Source organism: Leptodactylus fuscus, chromosome 6, assembly GCF_031893055.1.
Source record: "Leptodactylus fuscus isolate aLepFus1 chromosome 6, aLepFus1.hap2, whole genome shotgun sequence".
Lineage (NCBI taxonomy): Eukaryota > Metazoa > Chordata > Amphibia > Anura > Leptodactylidae > Leptodactylus > Leptodactylus fuscus.
Window position 1 is genome coordinate 70166165 of NC_134270.1, and position 21641 is coordinate 70187805.

The following is a 21641-nucleotide window of genomic DNA, read 5'->3' on the forward strand; positions in this document are numbered from 1 at the left end:
TCTATCTATACTGGTAGTTTATGTAAATTGAAGAATTTTCCTAAATATATTGCTTTTGCAATGCTGCTTTGTTTTCCTGCTATGTGAACTTATTCCTCCCATTCTTTACACAACAACGGACCTGTGTGATAGTACAAGTGACATCACTCATTGCTCTCACTGTTATCTACAGCTCTGCCAGGAGGACAATCAGTTCAGGTAATTGCAGTTTGCTAATAAGGTTTATTTCTCTATGTAAACACACAGATAACAAGCATGTGCATAGTATTTGATCTGCATTTATATTAGATTTCTAGTAATTATAATAAGTATTGTTATTAGATGAGCAAACAGTGAAATGTTCGAAGTTCGATTCAAGTAGCTCAATACTCGACTGTTCGATCAAACATTGAACTCCATTATAGTCTATGGGTAATAAATACTTGTTTAGGGGGGAAACCACTATTCGACTCAAGAGGGTCACCAAGTCCGCTATGACATACCAGGAAATGATGCCAACACCCTGGAATGCAACCGGGACAGCAGGGGAAGCATGTCTGGGGGCATCTAACATGCCCAAGTCACTGTATTATGTCGGGATCCCTGTCAGCTTGCAATATGCGGAAGCTGACTTTTTCCCATAGGAATGCATTGATCAGAGTTGATTGGCCGAATGCCATACAGAGTACAGCATTTGGCCAATCAACGCTGGTTCTGCCGGAGGCTCGTCTTTGAGGAGGCGGAGTCTAAGATCGGACCAGAATGGAGACTGCTATGGAACAATCTATGACTCCTCCGGCAGAACCAGTGTTGATTGGCCGAATGCTGTACTCTGTATGGCATTCGGCCAATCAACGCTGGTCAATGCATTCCTATGAGAAAAAGCAAGCTGACAGGGATCCCGGCCAGATAGAGCCCCAAAGAGCTGTGTGAGTGGCATTCCCACCTAAATAAAGGTAATCCCTAGCTAACCCTGCCTGTACATCTATCCCTGTCTCACAGTCACATAGTTCACAGTCTCATATGAACCGGATATTAAATCCACTGTTCGTATAAAATGGAGGTCACCTGAATTAGCCAGCCAATTACTTTTTCCGATTTTTTTTATGCCTCCGTTGTCATAGTTCCTTTCCCACCTCCCCTGCACAGTTATTGGTGCAAAAAAAGCGCTAGGGAAGGTGGGAGGGAAATCAAATTTTTAGCGAGTTTGCCACCTGGTGTTCAACTGGATTCAAACACCTCGAACAGCCTGATATCCAATCAAAGGGATAACCCTTTAATATGCTAAATAATCTACGTTTATAAGTTTTACTAAATACATTTCTGTTGATTATCTAAGATTAAGAAATTATTAGGTGCTGTACTATGTTCATCAAGAATTAATGCCACTTATATCCGTAGCCGTTTTGAAAGACCTGTATAAACCGATTTCCTAGCTAAAGATGACTTGCCTGGAGACTTGCCTAAAAAGGAATCCCAAATAAGGGTCAGCTGCATATGTAGCATATGAAAAACTCAGCTCATATGGCACCTCAGGAGAGGCTAAGTTGTTCTCTGAGTCATGAAAATGGGATGTGGCCAATGTGTTCTTCTGAGGCAAGTCTTATGAGTTTGGTAGCGACAAAAGAGGCCTATTTGTAAGTTTACTATGAGAAAAGTGATCTTTCATGTATTTTACATGTGATAGTGGTCCACAATAAACAGAATAAGTTTGTGACAAATTTATGCCAAATGCTGCCATCTCTGTGGATATGTAATAGTCTCTCTTCAGATTGCAGCTAGTGTTATTATACAACTTTTGCAATTCAAGCTCTTGAATGATAAGAGCGCTGGCTATAGTGAGTAGAGTAGCTTTCATACCAAAATTGGAAATCCCCAATATCCAAAACATGTTCGACTGTAAATATATATCTTCAGGCATAACTATTTTTTTCTATTTTTGTCTGCAGATGGAATTTAATACATTCTAGCGATCATTTCATTTCATGTCTGCACTGTACCTGATTTATCACAACAGTTTCTGTTTATTTGCCTAGTGTTGCCATGTAGGCAAAGTGGTAGCACATATGAGTTTATCAAGGGTCTATAAAAGTCCATTCCATCCTGTGGCAGAAACACTGTGAGAAAAGTCGCAGCGTTTTACAGTAAAGGCAAAGTGGATGGGATTCTAGTGAATCCCATTTCCACTTTGCGGAAAAAACTGCAGTGCGAACACGCCGCAATTTCTCAAACCATTGTGGTTTTGGAAATTGAGGCATATCAATTATACATATAGAGATGCCAATGGTTTCCTCATAGGTATAATTGTAACAGAAAGTCTGCAGAGGAAAACTCTGTGAACTTTCTGTCTAAAGTGCCGTTGTAAGAACCAAAATGCGTTGCCGCCGTGGTTTTTCCTGCAGCGTTTTCTTGCTGTGGGATGTCCCATGGGGCCTTAGCCTAAGCCTAATACTTCTCCTCTCTGCTAAAACTACTCCTAACTTTGTCTCAGTAAAACACAGCAAAATCTGCTACAAATACACAGATTTTCCACAACACTTATTCTCAGCTTTAAAGTGATTAACCGCTTTTTTACTTAATGTGTTCAAAAGTCATGTTAAACTTGGCTACATGTGTATTTGATCTAATAATGAACTCGTTTCATTTTGCATAATGAAAAATGACGAGTTTAGCCAGCTAGGCACAAAACGTTGAATGTATGTTAATGGCCAAAGGATAAGAAATACTATAGAATTCCAATTTTTACAAAATGATCACAAAACAAAATAATTAATTTTTACTTACTTGGCACTGGGTTTTATCACTTGCCCATTTTTCAGCCATTTAATTGGAAGATCAGGGTTTGAGACCTCTACATGAATTTTAATCTTCTGATGTTTGTCTACTGTGTAACAGTTATCGAGCCTCCTTGTGAAAGCTGCAGAATTACACATCATTTCAGTCAATCATAAAGAAACAGTAAAGGAAACTATAAGATATTGAAAATAATGAACATATGTAAAGGGGCTATATCATTGGGAAAAGTCATTTTTAACTTAGCACATACTTGCATAGCCTTTAGAAAGGCCAATTCACACCTACCTTTTGTATGTAAATCGCCTCAGTAGTTTTTGAATTAGACTATTTTTATTCTTATGCTAATTAGCTTTCACCGTGCACCCCGGAAGTTTCTATGATCACTGTCTGCTATTCTCTGCTTTGTGTGTGAGAGCAGAGAGGCTGCTGCTGATGATGACTCATCTCACAGACATAGCAGAGAATAGCAGACAGTGATCACGGACACTTCCGGGATGCACGGTGCAGGCTAATTAGCATATGAATAAAAACAGCCTCATTCAAAAACTACTGAGGCGATTTACATACAAAAGGTATGTGTGGAATAGCATTTCTAAAGGCTATGCAAGTATGTGCTTAGCTAAAAATAACTTTTCCCAATGATAGAACCCCTTTAAAAAACAGATCTAGCTCATGTGCATCCCATATTTAAACCCATAAACTTCTTTATAGAGTAGATAAACAAGGCAATAAATAAAAAATTAATAAAGATCCATTAAATGCTGGTTAATGTGGTATTAAAGAGTTATTTCCACAACAGGAATAATAGGTATGATAGGTATAATAGGTATAATAGGTATAATATGTATAATAGGTATAATATGATAATAATAGGTATGATAGCTATGTTAGCCATATTGTTTGTCACTGAAAAAAGCCCTATAAAATCCCTCATTCTCTACCACTGTTTGAGTACTGATGCCACTGGATACATCATGTAGTTCATTTTTGTTCAGTACAAACATGCTTAACTTCTTTCATTCTCCCCTATAACTGTTTATTATATCAGCGCTACATAATAATGTATGTGTCATTCTAATTGGATCCTTGGGTACTTGAGGGGATTATGCTACTGTAAGTTAAACCACTTTGCAGAGGAAATATTCTTTCTTTTGTGAAAATGACTTTTCATTACTACAGAAATGAAGCAATCCATTAAACTACTATGTACAAATCTATTCTGTTAGGCACCAGGCATGGAACTGTATTTGTTTTGCATATAGTATCTGTAATTATGGATAATATACGGACCCATTGATTGTTTCGGCCACACATCTGTAATTTTTATGGATTGGTGTCTGAACCATCAGAACCATCAGAAAAATATGGAGCACAGGGGCAACACGGTGGCTCAGTGGTTAACATTGAGAGCTGGAGTCCTGGGTACGAATCCTGCCAAGGACAACATCTAGAAGGAGTTTGTATGTTCTCCCTGTGTTTTTGTGGATTTCCTCCCATACTCCAAAGACATAGTGATAGGGGAAAAAAAATAAATGTACATTGTGAGTCCTATATGGGGCTCACAATCTACATTAAAAAAAAAAGGTGCATGTCCTATTTCCATCCATATCTGCAGCACAGACTCGTCCATACAAGTTGTAGAGGATCATACAAGTCTTTTTGTAGATCCATAATTCATGATGACATACAGATGCAAACCGGACATGTTTTTTGTGGAATACAGATCTGTAGGTTAGCAGACCGTAGAAAGAACACAGTCATGTAAATGGGTACTTAAAAGACTCCCGCACCGTGTGGTTATTCATAAAGGGAAAAAAACATTTGGTATTAGTCTTTTTTTCTAATCCGCTCCAAGTTTTTACTCCATTTTATGATAAATAAAACAAATTCCAAGACAAAAATCACCTTAACTTTACTGATGACAACTAATGAAACCTGGAACATGCATGCAGCAAACACTAATAATCATATACGGAAAAAATTCTGACAAGCAAACCTCACACATACCGTCTTGTTTCTGTACTTCGACTCTCTTTTTCTTCAGATGTTTCAGCATTCCTCTGAGATCAGTGATACCGTGTTGGAAGGCAATTTTTTCATACTCGCTTGGTTTGGCATTCCTCAATATTTCCAAGACATGTGGAGGGATTCCTGCCATGGGGTCATCGTCGTCTTTTCTTTTCTCCACTTTCTTTTCCACTTTTTCCTTCTTTTCTCTCTCGCTTAGTGGACAGAGGAAAAAATAAAATAAATTTAAGAACAATGAACATGAATAACCTATAATGCAGAAAATGACAGCAAGATATTGAAAAGTTTGTTTCACCAAGTTAAGATTGCAAAATGAATTACAGAAAATCACCAGGCACCGCCACTGATCAACTCAAGTAGAATACAGTTTCAATAGATATAGCAGTCCAGAAATGACGTAATTCAGGTAGACCCCCTTCTTCAGATAACAGGATAACAGCTGTCCTGTTACCTGATGAAGGGGTCTCCCCTGAAACACATGATTTATGGACTGCTATATGAATAAAAAATTGTTCACTTGAGTGCGGGTGCCTGGTGATTTTCTATAGTTTTTATTACATCCTAATGCCCACAGCACCTTTAGATTTTCTTCATGGTGATACCAGAGACACCTGCAGCTCTTCTGTTACACGGATTATTTTCTTGCTATAGTTGTTGTTATGGAATATCAGTAGATGAGCATCTTCTTTGCAGAGGCCTTTCAATCTCTATGTCTGCAATATTACCCCATGTGCCTCTGTTTTTGCTTTATATAGATGTTTCATGAAGCTAACTGGTTTTAAGAAGCTGGCATGGCTCACCATGGATGTGGTTTCAAAAATCCCTGAGGAAGTATTGGTGAGCTATACATGTACAATTACATGGCTACCCTTTACATAAGTACATGAATGGGTCAAGTTCAACAGAGCAAGATATGATTTTTTTTTTAGCTCCTACCATCCCTGGAATAAAAGGTGTATAAGCAGTGCACCTGTCTATGATGTCCATCAAAGCCCAGGCAGAAAGAAAAGGTGTCAGTAAGACTCAAAAATAGGAATGGCTAATGGGGCCCCTACTTAGAACATGCCCCCTTTTGGCAGATCATAAAATCCCATTTTTTGGCCATCATATAGTATAACACCCCCTTTTTGACCCCCACATAATATACAACCCCCTTTTTTTTTGGCTCACCACACAATACATGATCCCCTTTTTATCGGCCCACAACAGGATACATTACCTCCATTATCTGGCTCCCAACACAATATATGACCCCCTTTTTTATGGCCCATCACACATCCGCTTTTTTTGTACCCACACAGTATATGACCCCTTTTTTAGACCACCCATGTTATATATATATAACAGAACTTTTTCCCCCATAGTATATGACCCCCCTTTTATTTTTCTACAGCACGACATATGACCTCCTTTTTCTGGCAGCCCACATGGTATATGACTCCCTTTGTCTGGCTCCTCAAACAGTATATGACCTCTTTTTCTTGCCCCCTACACAGTACATAACCCCCCTTTTTTTAGCCCAGTATATTACCCCCTTTTGTGTCCCCGCATGGCATACAAACCCCTTTTTTTGCCACCCACAGTGTATGACCCTATTTTTTATTGACCCCCACAGTATATAACCCCTTTCTTATGGTTCCCACAATATTTGACCCCTTTTTGCCCCACACAGTATATAACTTATTTTTATTGTCTCCACACAGTATCGGAACCCTTTATATGGCCCCCAGACAGTATATGACTCACTTTTTTACCCTCTTCACAGCATATGGTCCCTTATGGTCCCTTACAGTAGTTATGGCCCACACATAGTTTATGATCCTCTTATTTACACACACCCCATCACCACTAAGTTTAGGACCCTCTTTCCCTGTGTTCCGAGCACCCTCGCGTCATAACCTTCCACCACCCCTTAGCAGATTATGTTCACTCCCCTCTTCTGCCTTTCGCAGGCATCAGTATGCTCATTTCTCCAGAGAACTACATGAGCGTTCTGTGCAATAATAAATTATAAAATGTCAGCAGCTGTATAGGTAGCAGAGCAGTGCATAGCCTTTAGTAGTGAACCAAGAGAGGTGAGTAAAAATAGCAAACACTTATAGTCACCTCTCCTTGGAGTCCAACAATATTCCAACATCCTCTTCAAGCCTCTGACGGACATCTTGGGGAGTTGCCGTTGAGGACTGTGATTAGGGCTCAGCAATCATAGGGGGCACGCTGACATCATAATTCTGGGTCAGGGTACCATGGCATCATCTTGCCCGACATGACTGCTGATGGCCTATTACAGGCCTCAGCAGTGACCTCAGTGGCAAATTACACAAGAAGCTTAAGAGGATAAGGGGAGAAAGAGGATGCCCGGGAGAGGTGAGCCAAGCTGAGTATAAGTGTTTATTATTTTACCTCGCCTCCCCTGGGCCTCTACTTATTATATTTATTATACCTCAGGGTGCAATAATTTACCAAACAAACCAAACCGGTGGAGGGGGGTCTGCAAATCTCAAAAACATGATACTGTGTGGAGAGCAGTTGGGAACATTATATATGTGATATGGGGCCACAGGACAGGAAACTGTAAGATACATTGGGGAGGAGGGGGGGACCAAAATTCCTTATGGCAATATATAATAAAAGGCAGAATAAAGCAGGATTAAAAATGTAAATAATTAGTTACGTTTTCTTGAGGAGAGCGCTGAAATCGAGTTCACCAGCATCATGGCTTCTTTTTCCTGGTTCTCCACTGGGTCTACAAATTGATAAACACAAAACACAATGTTAGCAAGTTAAATCCTTGTAAAAAACAAAAACATAAAAATTCAGAAATAAATTGGTAGCACGTAATGAAAGGGACTTCCATATTACATTGCATTTACTCTGGATATTAATTATTTATTTCTCGTACTTGTATAGGGCCAATATATTCCACAGCGCATACAGACATTGTCAGTCACTGTCCCATAGATATATATAGATTGGATACTTACGTCCTCTTAAAAGCTTTCAAAACGTTTCCATCATCACCGGCATCTGTAATAAAAGATGAGATCACATATAAAGATATTTGATATGTAAAATAACAGGGAACTAGTGTCTGCATTTTCAGTGTTACCTTATGGCAATTTTCATGAATTTAAATATACAAATGAATCTAAGACACTGTTCACATTTACAACTTCAAGCTACACTTCTGAACAACAATTTAGATCAAAAAAGGTTTCTATCCCCTGTTTGGTAATTTTGAGTGAGTAGAGGAGGGGCCCTCTTTTAATTCCCCTCATCTCTCTAAATGTAGATTTTCTCCTAGACGTAAGGACAGTGTGAGAATGCACCTAACTCAAGATGACACACAGACTCATCATGACTTAAGTGCGTCCTCTACTGGCATAAACACCTGTGTGCAATATGCTGTTCTTTGTGTCTACTATTGCTGTCATTGGGGCTGAAGTACAAGCCACAAAAAAAAGTATTGTAAGCGGCCATTTTCTCGCGGCCAGCGGGCATGTGCAGTCAACTTTGCCCTAGGCCCGAGGCCTAGAAGTTTGAAGCCAACCCCCAGAAGAAGACGCAAAGACCCGTTCCTAAAGAAGATGGAGGCGGCGCTGGAGAGTTCTCTGGCAGCATTGGGGACGCCCCCAGTGCTGTTTGAGCAACTTCCAAATATACCTTACTCTGATTTGGCCTCTAAGGCTGATATGCAAGTAGAAGACTTGACTTCTAGTTGTACATGTGAAATATTAATATTTGTATGTAAGCTTACCTTCAACTGAGACATTGAAGGTGCAGTTCTCACGATTGTCAGGGGAGCTTACTTCACATCTGTAAGACCCATTATCAGCCTTGACTGCTTTGAAAACCTTCAATCCAAAATGGTATAGCTGCAGAAACATAGTATGCAAGATTACATTTACATTTTTATAGCCTAAAAGCAGATCTAGACATTTTATATATACTCTTGAAATAGAATATTGACTAGTATCTTAATAATATTATAAAGGTGAAAGTATGTGTGTTTGGATGTTTGTGTGTTTGGATGTTTGGATGTTTTTTCCTCAATCACGCAAAAATGCCTTCACCGATTTGCGTGAAATTTTCACAAAACATAGTTCCTAGGCAGGATTGAACGATAGGCTACTTTTCGTTCCACTCACGCATATACATTTTGCCCAGGACACCCCCAAACCCCAAACTCACAGCATGAGCTCTACAATCCCACACATTTTTGACCACTCACACAAGCCACACACTCCCTATTGGCCTCTCAAGCCTAGCCCCTAACCCCACACTACAACATGTCAATACACTTGCCCACTTACACCCTCACCTTCATCTCCGTCCAGGGGGAAACCTCTGCAACGCTCTGGATCAGCCATCTTACGCTCCCCGACTCCGCCCACTACTTGCTCTTGCTACGCGCATGCACATCTTCCCCCTCTATACAACGTCTTTCTGCACGCCACCATTTTGTGGACACTGTACGCACAAAATCCTCTGCATGCCGACACACTCCTCAACGCTGGTGGGAGCCTTCCCGCACCTCCCCAGCCCTCCACGGCTAACAGATGGCCTTCCCGAGTCTCCACCACCCCTTCGGCCCCAGGACACTGCCTACCCGCCCTTCCACAGGCCCTCCAGGGCAAGGAGACTGGTAAGTTGCCATTCCGCCAGCGGCTACGCACTTCTCTCCTCACAGCTCCGCAGTATCGTTCTAACACTTCACTGCCTCTGCAGGCCGACACACTCCCCGACGCTGCTGGGAGCCTTCACCCACCTCCACAAGCCCTCCACGGCAAGGACACTGCCTTAACAACCCTCCTCAGGCCCTCCACGCCAAGGACACCTTGAAAAATCACAAATCTTTGTAAACGGACAATTAAGGACAGACACTAACAGTAAAGGACACTACAAGATGTCCCATTTACAATAATGCAAATTGTAACAGACGCAGCTAGGCCTGCGCTGACGCTGTGTCGCGCAAACCAGGAACCCTGCCGCGGACCACGTCACAGGTACTAGGGGTGGAAGGGGGCACCTTCCTGGGGTGCTAAAGGGCCACGGGGTAGGTGGAAGGAGTGACCACAAGGTGAAGCGGGTAGGGAGAACGGGGGGTGGCGGCTGCCAGGAAGGAGAGGAGGTAAACAGTTCCAGCGGGCCGCACGGGGTAGGTAACAGGGCCCGGAGTAGGTAACACGGAAGAAGGGGGCATGCTGTTAGGGGGGGAAGTCGCCACATTCCTGGGTCGCAAAGGGGCACGGGGTAGCTGAAAGGAGTGACCACAAGGGGAAGCGGGTAGGGAGAAAGGGGGTGGCGGGCGCCAGAAAGGAGAGGAGGTAAACAGTTTAAGAGGGCCGCAAGGTTCGCACAGAGGGTCCATGGACCCTCGGAGGTAGGAAGGCCCCCCTGCGGACACAATAAAAAGGAACAAGCCTGCGCTCCCAGCCAGGTGCGTCACGCAGACAGTCAAGGTTCCGCGGACGAAGTCGCGGGTAAAAGCTAGTACTAAATATATAAGAAACAAAAGGCAATAATAAGCCATAATTTATTTAATATAAAATCCATAGATTTCAAAGGAAGCCTAGTTATAGTTACATATACTGGAAATACATGTATATGGAGGGAAGGGAGGGGAGGATTGTATGTATTTACAGTGTTGGCCAAAAGTATTGGCACCCCTGCAATTCTGTCAGATAATATTTATTTTCCATTAACCACAAAAAGAATTGTCAAAAAGCCAAATTGAATATAATTCCACACCAAAGATAAAAAAGGGGGTGGACAAAAGTATTAGCACTGTTTGAAAAATCATGTGATGCTTCTCTAATTTGTGTATTTAACAGTACCTGTTACTTACCTGAGGCACCTAACAGGTGGTGGCAATAACTAAATCACACTTGCAGCCAGTTGAAATGGATTAAAGTTGACTCAACCTCTGTCCTATGTCCTTGTGTGTACCACATTGAGCATGGAGAAAAGAAAGAAGACCAAATAACTGTCTGAGGACTTGAGAAGCAAAATTGTGAGGAAGCATGAGCAATCTCAAGGCTATAAGTCCATCATCAAAGACCTGAATGTTCCTGTGTCTACCTTGCGCAGTGTCATCAAGAAGTTTAAAGCCCATAGCACCGTAGCTAACCTCCCTAGATGTGGACGGAAAAGAAAAATTGACGAGAGATTTCAACGCAAGATTGTGCGGATGGTGGATAAAGAACCTCGACTAACATCCAAACAAGTTCAATCTGCCCTGCAGTCCGAGGGTACAACAGTGTCAACCCGTACTATTCACCGTCTGAATGAAAAGGGACTGTATGGCAGGATACCCAGGAAGACCCCACTTCTTACCCAGAGACATAAAAAAGCCAGGCTGGAATTTGCCAAAACTTACCTGAGAAAGCCAAAAACATTTTGGAAGAATGTTCTCTGGTCAGATGAGACAAAAGTAGAGCTTTTTGGGAAACGGCATCAACCATAGAGTTTACAGGAAAAAAAAAAAGAGGCTTTCAAAGAAAAGAACACGTTCCTTACAGTCAAACATGGCGGAGGTGCCCTGATGTTTTGGGGTTACTTTGCTGCCTCTGGCACTGGACTGCTTGACTGTGTTCATGGCATTATGAAGTCTGAAGACTACCAACAAATTTTGCAGCATAATGTAGGGCCCAGTGTGAGAAAGCTGGGTCTCCCTCAGAAGTCATGGGTCTTCCAGCAGGACAATGACCCAAAACACACTTCAAAAAGCACTAGAAAATGGTTTGAGAGAAAGCACTGGAGACTTCCAAAGTGGCCAGCAATGAGTCCAGACCTGAATCCTATAGAACACCTGTGGAGAGATCTCAAAATGGCAGTTTGGAGAAGGCCCCCTTCAAATCTCAGGGACCTGGAGCAGTTTGCCAAAGAAGAATGGTCTAAAATTCCAGCAGAGCATTGTAAGAAACTCATTGATGGTTACCGGAAGCGGTTGTGCGCAGTTATTTTGTCTAAAGGTTGTGCCACCAAGTATTAGGCTGAGGGTGCCAATACTTTTGTCCAGCCCATTTTGGGAGTTTTGTGTAAAATAATCAATGATTTGACTTTTTTTTCATTCTCTTTTGTGTTTTTTCATTGCAAGCAAAATAAATGAAGATATTAATACCAAAGAGTTTGTGCTTGCAATCATTTTCTGGAAGAACACGAGTATTATCTGACAGAATTGCAGGGGTGACAATACTTTTGGTCAACACTGTACATGTATGAAGTAAAATACTTTTGCCAATAATCAGTTGCCTTTATATTGAATTCTTATGGTATATGTGTATACTGTCTTTGAGCTGTGGAAGCCACTGCAATGATGCTTCAAAAAGTAAAGTAAAGATGAAATTGGACTCAGGATTAATACTGATGATTGTGGTGCCATATTCTGAATATTAACCACCATGCATCTATCTTAGTCTTCCTCGGGTGGAGTGTCCTGAACTGAGCTAGTCTTATGCTCATATGTTTCTTTCTTTGGAGTTCCATTACATTCATAAATGGAAAATAAATAGTGGAGGAATGTATTAAGACTGATGTCTCCTATGCACCTTACTCCTTGGCTTGTGCCTGGTATTGCAGCTTGGTATCATTCAATTTTTCCTTATTTACCTATTTTATTAAATGCATTCCCTATGAAACAAAATTTCTGAAAGTCTTTTCTTAACATTGTGTGTGGCGCTATTATACATTTATTCCTACTATATATGTATAAATATATTGACAACTAGCCATTATTGATCATAATTGTCCATTTATTCATACAGTTATAGCAGGAATGTTAATGATGATCTATCTTAATAATATATCCTAGGACCATCACATTTTTGTTCCAGAAACACATTGTGTGTTTTATCTGCAGTGTTGTTAACAGAAAGTCTGCAGAGTTTTTGTCAATGTAAAGCTTTTTACCCACATCCATACGGGTAGCTTTATAACTCATTTTTTACATTTAATGCTGCAGAAAAGCTATATTTGTTGCTCATTTCTTTTTTCAAGAGCAAAATGGATTTTTTCATATTTAATATTACATTCCCCATTTTAAATCCTATTGAAGTCTATAGTAAAATTCAGTAAGACATAGCCATCATATAGGCAAGGTGGTGAAGCGGTCATGCCTTTGTGTAGTGCTTTCTGTTACAGTTAATATGCGTTGTAAAATGTTGTGATTTATTATACATTTTACTTATTTTTTTACTGTAATATTTGAGCCTTATAGAATATTTGTGTCCCACATGCCAAAAAGTGAGTGTATTGAGGGTTGCAGTTAACAAGAAGGGTTGTTATTTCTCAAAGCCTGGCAAATGTATTATAATTTATTCCAGAAACTGGCATAAATTTTAGTTCAAATCTATGTTAGCTTGTAACTAATATATTTTAGATTCTTGAGCATAGAGAACATCTAATTTTTTAAGAAGCCTAAGTCTCTTAATAAATCTACTGGGCACATCATACTCCAGCACAGGAGAGATCATGACAATCATAGGAAATGACGGACTTGATATACTTCCGTCACTGTGATGTCACAATAAAGTGATAATTAACACAGTGATGTCACAGTAAAAACTAATTAACATAGTGATTTCAAAGTTCAGCGGTAATGTACAAAGTAAGTACAAGGATAAAGTGCCCACTGATATTACAGTACAGGTATAAAGTGCACACTGATGTCACAATACAGGGATAAGGTGCACACTGATGTCACAATACAGGAATAAAGTGCACACTTATGTAACAGTACAGGTATAAAGTGCACACTGATGTCACAATACAGGAATAAAGTGCACACTGATGTCACAATACAGGTATAAAGTGCACACTGATGTCACAATACAGGAATAAAGTGCACACTGATGTCACAATACAGGAATAAAGTGCACACTGATGTAACAGTACAGGTATAAAGTGCACACTGATGTCACAATACAGGAATAAAGTGCACACTGATGTCACAATACAGGGATAAACTGCACATTGATGTCACAATACAGGTATAAAGTGTACACTGATGTCACAATACAGGAATAAAGTGCACACTGATGATGTCAGAGTACAGGTATAAAGTGCACACAGATGTCACAATACAGGGATAAGATGCACACTGATGTCACTATACAGGAATAAAGTGCACACTGATGATGTCAGAGTACAGGTATAAAGTGCACACTGATGTCACAATACAGGAATAAAGTGCACACTGATGTCACAATACAGGAATAAAGTGCACACTGATGTAACAGTACATGTATAAAGTGCACACTGATGTCACAATACAGGAATAAAGTGCACACTGATGTCACAATACAGGAATAAACTGCACAGTGATGTCACAGTACAGGTATAAAGTGCACACTGATGTCACAATACAGGGATAAAGTGCACACTGATTTCACAGTACAGCATTAATAAGCACAATGAACATAATGATATTGCAATAGAAAAACGTCACAATAAAGAGATAACCATTGCCACAGTACAAGGATAATGAACACAGTGATATCATACTAGAACAATCAACAAGGAACATAGTGCAGTCAAAGTACAGGGTTAATGTGCACAGTAGAGTCAGTACAAGCATAGTGATGTCACAGTACAGGCATACAGTGCACAGTCAGGTCACAGCACAGGGATAAAGTGCACACTGATATCACAGGACAGGTATAAAATGCACACTGATATCACAGGACAGCGTTAATAAACACAATGATATTACAATACAAGGATGCCACAATAAAGAGATAATAAATAGAGATGAGCGAACAGTGTTCTATCGAACACATGTTCGATCGGATATCAGGGTGTTCGCCATGTTCGAATCGAATCGAACACCACGTGGTAAAGTGCGCCAAAATTCGATTCCCCTCCCACCTTCCCTGGCGCCTTTTTTGCACCAATAACAGCGCAGGGGAGGTGGGACAGGAACTACGACACTGGGGGCATTGAAAAAAATTGGAAAAAGTCATTGGCTGCCGAAATCAGGTGACCTCCATTTTAGACGAATAGTGGATTTCAAATCCGGGTCATATGAGAATGTGAACTTTGTGACTATGAGACAGGGATAGCTGTACAGGCAGGGATAGCTAGGGATAACCTTTATTTAGGGGGGAATGTTATTAAAAATAACTTTTTGGGGCTCTATCGGGTGTGTAATTGTGATTTTTGTGAGATAAACTTTTTCCCATAGGGATGCATTGGCCAGCGCTGATTGGCCGAATTCCGTACTCTGGCCAATCAGTGCTGGCCAATGCATTCTATTAGCTTGATGAAGCAGAGTGTGCACAAGGGTTCAAGCGCACCCTCGGCTCTGATGTAGCAGAGCCGAGGCTGCACAAGGGTTCAAGCGCACCCTCGGCTCTGATGTAGGAGAGCCGAGGGTGCACTTGAACCCTTGTGCACCCTCAGCTCTGCTACATCAGAGCCGAGGGTGCGCTTGAACCCTTGTGCACACTCTGCTTCATCAAGCTAATAGAATGCATTGGCCAGCGCTGATTGGCCAATGTATTCTATTAGCCTGATGAAGTAGAGCTGAATGTGTGTGCTAAGCACACACATTCAGCTCTACTTCATCGGGCTAATAGAATGCATTGGCCAGCGCTGATTGGCCAGAGTACGGAACTCGACCAATCAGCGCTGGCTCTGCTGGAGGAGGCGGAGTCTAAGATCGCTCCACACCAGTCTCCATTCAGGTCCGACCTTAGACTCCGCCTCCTCCGGCAGAGCCAGCGCTGATTGGCCGAAGGCTGGCCAATGCATTCCTATGCGAATGCATACTTAGCAGTGCTGAGTCAGTTTTGCTCAACTACACATCTGATGCACACTCGGCACTGCTACATCAGATGTAGCAATCTGATGTAGCAGAGCCGAGGGTGCACTAGAACCCCTGTGCAAACTCAGTTCACGCTAATAGAATGCATTGGCCAGCGCTGATTGGCCAATGCATTCTATTAGCCCGATGAAGTAGAGCTGAATGTGTGTGCTAAGCACACACATTCAGCACTGCTTCATCAAGCCAATACAATGCATTAGCCAGTGCTGATTGGCCAGAGTACGGAATTCGGCCAATCAGCGCTGGCTCTGCTGGAGGAGGCGGAGTCTAAGATCGCTCCACACCAGTCTCCATTCAGGTCCGACCTTAGACTCCGCCTCCTCCAGCAGAGCCAGCGCTGATTGGTCGAGTTCCGTACTCTGGCCAATCAGCGCTGGCCAATGCATTCTATTAGCCCGATGAAGTAGAGCTGAATGTGTGTGCTTAGCACACACATTCAGCTCTACTTCATCGGGCTAATAGAATGCATTGGCCAGCGCTGATTGGCCGAATTCCGTACTCTGGCCAATCAGCACTGGCTAATGCATTGTATTGGCTTGATGAAGCAGTGCTGAATGTGTGTGCTTAGCACACACATTCAGCTCTACTTCATCGGGCTAATAGAATGCATTGGCCAATCAGCGCTGGCCAATGCATTCTATTAGCGTGAACTGAGTTTGCACAGGGGTTCTAGTGCACCCTCGGCTCTGCTACATCAGATTGCTACATCTGATGTAGCAGTGCCGAGTGTGCATCAGATGTGTAGTTGAGCAAAACTGACTCAGCACTGCTAAGTCTGCATTCGCATAGGAATGCATTGGCCAGCCTTCGGCCAATCAGCGCTGGCTCTGCCGGAGGAGGCGGAGTCTAAGGTCGGACCTGAATGGAGACTGGTGTGGAGCGACCTTAGACTCCGCCTCCTCCAGCAGAGCCAGCGCTGATTGGCCGAATTCCGTACTCTGGCCAATCAGCACTGGCTAATGCATTGTATTGGCTTGATGAAGCAGTGCTGAATGTGTGTGCTTAGCACACACATTCAGCTCTACTTCATCGGGCTAATAGAATGCATTGGCCAGCGCTGATTGGCCGAATTCCGTACTCTGGCCAATCAGCACTGGCTAATGCATTGTATTGGCTTGATGAAGCAGTGCTGAATGTGTGTGCTTAGCACACACATTCAGCTCTACTTCATCGGGCTAATAGAATGCATTGGCCAATCAGCGCTGGCCAATGCATTCTATTAGCGTGAACTGAGTTTGCACAGGGGTTCTAGTGCACCCTCGGCTCTGCTACATCAGATTGCTACATCTGATGTAGCAGTGCCGAGTGTGCATCAGATGTGTAGTTGAGCAAAACTGACTCAGCACTGCTAAGTCTGCATTCGCATAGGAATGCATTGGCCAGCCTTCGGCCAATCAGCGCTGGCTCTGCCGGAGGAGGCGGAGTCTAAGGTCGGACCTGAATGGAGACTGGTGTGGAGCTATCTTAGACTCCGCCTCCTCCAGCAGAGCCAGCGCTGATTGGTCGAGTTCCGTACTCTGGCCAATCAGCACTGGCCAATGCATTTCTATGGGGAAAAGTTAGCTTGCGAAAATCGCAAACTGACAGGGATTTCCATGAAATAAAGTGACTTTTATGCCCCCAGACATGCTTCCCCTGCTGTCCCAGTGTCATTCCAGGGTGTTGGTATCATTTCCTGGGGTGTCATAGTGGACTTGGTGACCCTCCAGACACGAATTTGGGTTTCCCCCTTAACGAGTTTATGTTCCCCATAGACTATAATGGGGTTCGAAACCCATTCGAACACTCGAACAGTGAGCGGCTGTTCGAATCGAATTTCGAACCTCGAACATTTTAGTGTTCGCTCATCTCTAATAATAAACTGTGCAATTGTACAAGGATAATGAACACAGTGATATAACAGTAGAACGAAAAACAATATAGTAGTGTCAAAGCACAGGGATAATACATACAGTAGAGGATAATGAAAACAGTGATGTCACAGTACAGAGTTAATAAACACAATGATGTCGTAATACAAGGATACCACAATAAAAAGTCAACAAACTATCACAGGACAAGGATAACAAACACAGTGACATAAGAGTATTAAGATTATGAACACAGTGATGTCACAATACAGGGATAGTAAACAGTGATGTCACAATACAGGGATAGTAAACAGTGATGTCACAGTTAAGAGATAAAGGTGTTTTTCAGTCTGAAGGCCAATTTTAATACTGATGACGTCTCCTAGTATAGGTCACAATGTGTATCAGATAAGAAGGACTGTGACACCTTAACCCTCCACTGATCATCCAAGCAGCCTCCAATGTTGGAACCTATATAGCGGTGTGGCAAAGGATGGGTCACACCCTGAGAACAGGTCATTATCAAAATCAAGGCATAGAAATAACATACACAGTTCTGTGGCAATATAGAAATAAAAAACGCATGTGATGTCACAATACACAAACAATAATGCCAAAATGGTGGGATAATGCCTGAGATGTGAATACCCAGTTAGTATGATATTAAGAGAAGAGTGTGCACCCCCCATCTACGGTAACAGCAAAATAATATGGCTGCAGTGTTTTTGACTTTGAAGCTTGCCCAAAAATACATTGAATAGAAAATGAAAAAAGTATATCCCAATGGTGTGTGTGAATTCAGTCATACTCTGTAAACTAATGGTGAAAATACTGTTCATAACAGAGATATACAAATTTTAGCAAGTGCTAGGACAACTCTCAAATTCGCCGTCTTCCACACAACAGTTAAATTCCTTTGCCTACTGTATAGTATGTTTTTAAGTGTTTATATCCAGTATTTATGTATAGCTAAGGCTAGGATCACACCTGCACCTGGATTCTGTTCAGGATTTGCGTCCCTGAATCCGCTTAAAAAATGTGGAGAGAAAGGCCTGCTAGTACGACATTTCTCTTCGTAGTTTTCCACATTTTTTGGGGCGTAAACCAGTCTATGTCTGCTATTGTCTATGGGGTCCGCTTTTTAAGTGGACCTGAAGAACGGAAACCCAGGTGCAGGTGTGAACCTAGCAAACATAGTTTTATATTTAAAGTCTTTTGTTCCTTTTTTTTTCAGACTCACAAACAGTAATTCCTAATTGACATGTCGGCAATCTGCTGATGTGTGATCTACATGCTATTGACGGACAGCGCCCTACTCTGCTAGTTTGTGGTTGCTGTGCTGTCTGAGTTATTTTTTTTTTAGTCCTATTGTTGAGCTCAACTACGCAGTCTTCTGAATGCCTCATTAATACTTTGTAATATTTCATTCTACATTTTATCCTGTATGGACATTGAAGAAATTTCCAGATGGCTATCAACCCTGCCTGAAAATATTTGTAATTGTATTGTAATCTAGAACCCCTAAGGCTGAGTTCACACGTAGTTTTTTGGTCAGGATTTTGAGGCCGAATTTGCCTCAAAACACTGACCAAAAAGACGGCTCACATTGAAATCAATGAAATCAACGGGAGCTGGTCAGTTCTTTTTTCCGGGAGCCGGAACAAACTAAAAAGAAGCAACATGCTCATTCTTCCGGCAGATTTACCTCACGAATCCGCCAGAAGACACTCCCTCCTCCCGACTAGGCCCATTCATTGGGCCTAATCCGGAGCGAAGTGCATGACTGGATGCCGATGCACTGTACCGACATCGAGTTGCAGCTACCCGTTTTTTTGGTCTGGAAACTGAGGCGACCTCCGCCTCAGTTTCCGGACCAAAAGACCCTGTGTGAACCAGGCCTAAAGGCCTGCGAACCTCTCACGCTGAAGCATGCAGAGCAGTTCCATCAGTTGCAGTGTATTTCCCCTGGAAGCAATGTTTAGTAGGTCACATGCTAAAAAGTACCTGGCTTGAGGGGGCTGCATCTATTCTGCTCATAACTGACTAAACGTCCAAAGAATCTCTGATGCAATAACTGTTATACAAAGGATGTGCCACTAGAGGGTACAAGAGTTTCATATGGTTCTGAATGATGATTCTTGGAGTAATAGTAACTTTATTCACATGTATCCTTATAGAACCTGATGTGCTTTATTTGCATATTCTGCGGGAATGACTACATTGGGTACCTACTCCATTTTCCCAAAACATTAGTTTTAAGAAATCTCCCTCGTTCTGTTATCTTACAGTAAATCTCCACTAACTGTCAAAATGTATTTTTCACGTGTAAAACACTTTATAACATTATATCTATCTTATTATTGAGCGCAATGTGCAATGAACTAGGCAGTCATTTCATAGGCTCCCTCTAGTGGCAGCAGCAGGAAGTCAGATTTACTTACACTGTCCTTTCATAAAGCCTTAAACAATATTATGTTTTATAATAAGCAAATCGTGTCAAAATTTATTACACATACTCTTAACAACTTTGGAACATCTTTTCTATTTTAATATTAGAAACTGAAATCAATGACTGACAATTTTGGGCGCATGCTATAGTAAATCTGTTTCTCCTGCTAAGCCCCACCTACTTTTAAAAAGTGACAAGATAATAATATAATAATAATAATAAATTTTATTTATATAGCGCCAACATATTCTGCAGCACTGTACAATTTGTAGGGTTCAAATACAGACAGAAAGATACATTACAAAGAAAGTTATTTCACACAATGGGACTGAGGGCCCTGCTCGCAAGAGCTTACAATCTATGAGGTAGAGGGGGTGACACAAGAGGTAGCAGGGGCGGCATTGCTTATACAGAAGTCAAACACTTTTGTAATAGAGGTTACTGTCATTACACAAACATAAAACTTTGAGCCGTCACCAGTCGTGTCGTTTAACATGTGGATGGAGCTTGGACATAAAAAGTTAGCCTGAAATGGCATCATATCATGTGGGGTAATGTGGGAGCGGGGACAGAGGAGGGTTAGATTTTGGGGATTCTAATTATAGTATGGAAGGGTTTACATTAGGAATTGTGATAGGCTTGTCTGAAAAGATGCATCTTTAGTATGCGTTTGAAACTGTAGAAATTGGGAGTTAATCTGATTGTCCGGGGTAGAGCATTCCAGAGAAGTGGTGCGACTCGGGAAAAGTCTTGTATACGAGCGTAGGAGGTTCTGATAATAGAGGATGTAAGTGTTAGGTCATTGAGTGAATGGAGAGTATGGGTTGGGTGGTAGACAGAGATGAGGGAGGAAATGTAGGGAGGGGCGGCATTATGGAGAGCCTTGTGGATGAGGGGGATAACTTTATATTTTATTCTATAATGAATAGGCAGCCGATGTAGCGACTGGCACAGAGCAGAGGCATCGCTGTAGCGTCTAGACTGATAGATGAGCCTGGCTGCTGCATTCAGAATAGATTGTAGAGGGGAAAATTTAGTGAGGGGAAGACCGATTAGTAAGGAGTTACTGTAGTCAAGGCGAGAATGAATCAGAGAGACAATAAGTGTCTTTAGTGTATCTCTGGTAAGGAAAGGGCATATTCTGGAGATGTTTTTGAGGTGGAGGTGACATGAACGTGTGAGCGATTTAATATGAGGGGTGAAGGAAAGGTCTGAGTCAAACATGACCCCGAGGCAGCGGGCCTGCTGCCTAGGAGTTATAGTAAGGCCTGAGACTACAATGGATATATCAGGGACAGATCTATTAGATGGTGGAAACAGTAGTAGTTCAGTCTTAGAGAGATTTTAGTTTCAGATAGAGTGAAGACATGATATTAGAGACAACAGAAAGAGAGTCACTGGTGTTCTGTATTAGTGCAGGGGTGATGTCACGGGAAGATGTGTATAATTGGGTGTCATCAGCATAAAGATGGTACCGGAAGCCAAATCTGGCGATGGTTTGTCCAATGGGGGCTGTGTCGAGTGAAAAAAGCAGGGAGCCTAGGACCGAGCTCTGAGGAACCCCAACAGCAAGGGAAAGAGGGGAAGAAACAGAGCCCACAAATGATACACTGAAAGTGCGGTCTGAGAGATAAGAGGTGAACCAGGAGAGCGCAGTGTCATTGAGGCCAACTGAGCGGAGCATAGTGAGGAGAAGTTGATGGTCAACAGTGTC

At 41.9% G+C, this 21641-nt stretch overlaps 1 protein-coding gene across 4 annotated transcripts in view; it reads right to left on the minus strand.

The window, feature by feature from the left end:
- Nucleotides 1-21641, minus strand: part of LOC142210770 (myosin-binding protein C, fast-type-like) — a 127410-nt gene that overhangs the window by 37173 nt on the left and 68596 nt on the right. For all 4 annotated transcript variants that reach the window (XM_075280180.1, XM_075280182.1, XM_075280181.1 and 1 more), the window contains 5 exons: nucleotides 8561-8678; nucleotides 7788-7830; nucleotides 7478-7549; nucleotides 4783-4997; nucleotides 2764-2896 (listed from right to left, as the gene is read on the minus strand). In XM_075280180.1, coding sequence (XP_075136281.1) covers nucleotides 2764-2896; nucleotides 4783-4997; nucleotides 7478-7549; nucleotides 7788-7830; nucleotides 8561-8678 — 581 coding nt within the window. The remainder of the gene's footprint in view (nucleotides 1-2763; nucleotides 2897-4782; nucleotides 4998-7477; nucleotides 7550-7787; nucleotides 7831-8560; nucleotides 8679-21641) is intronic.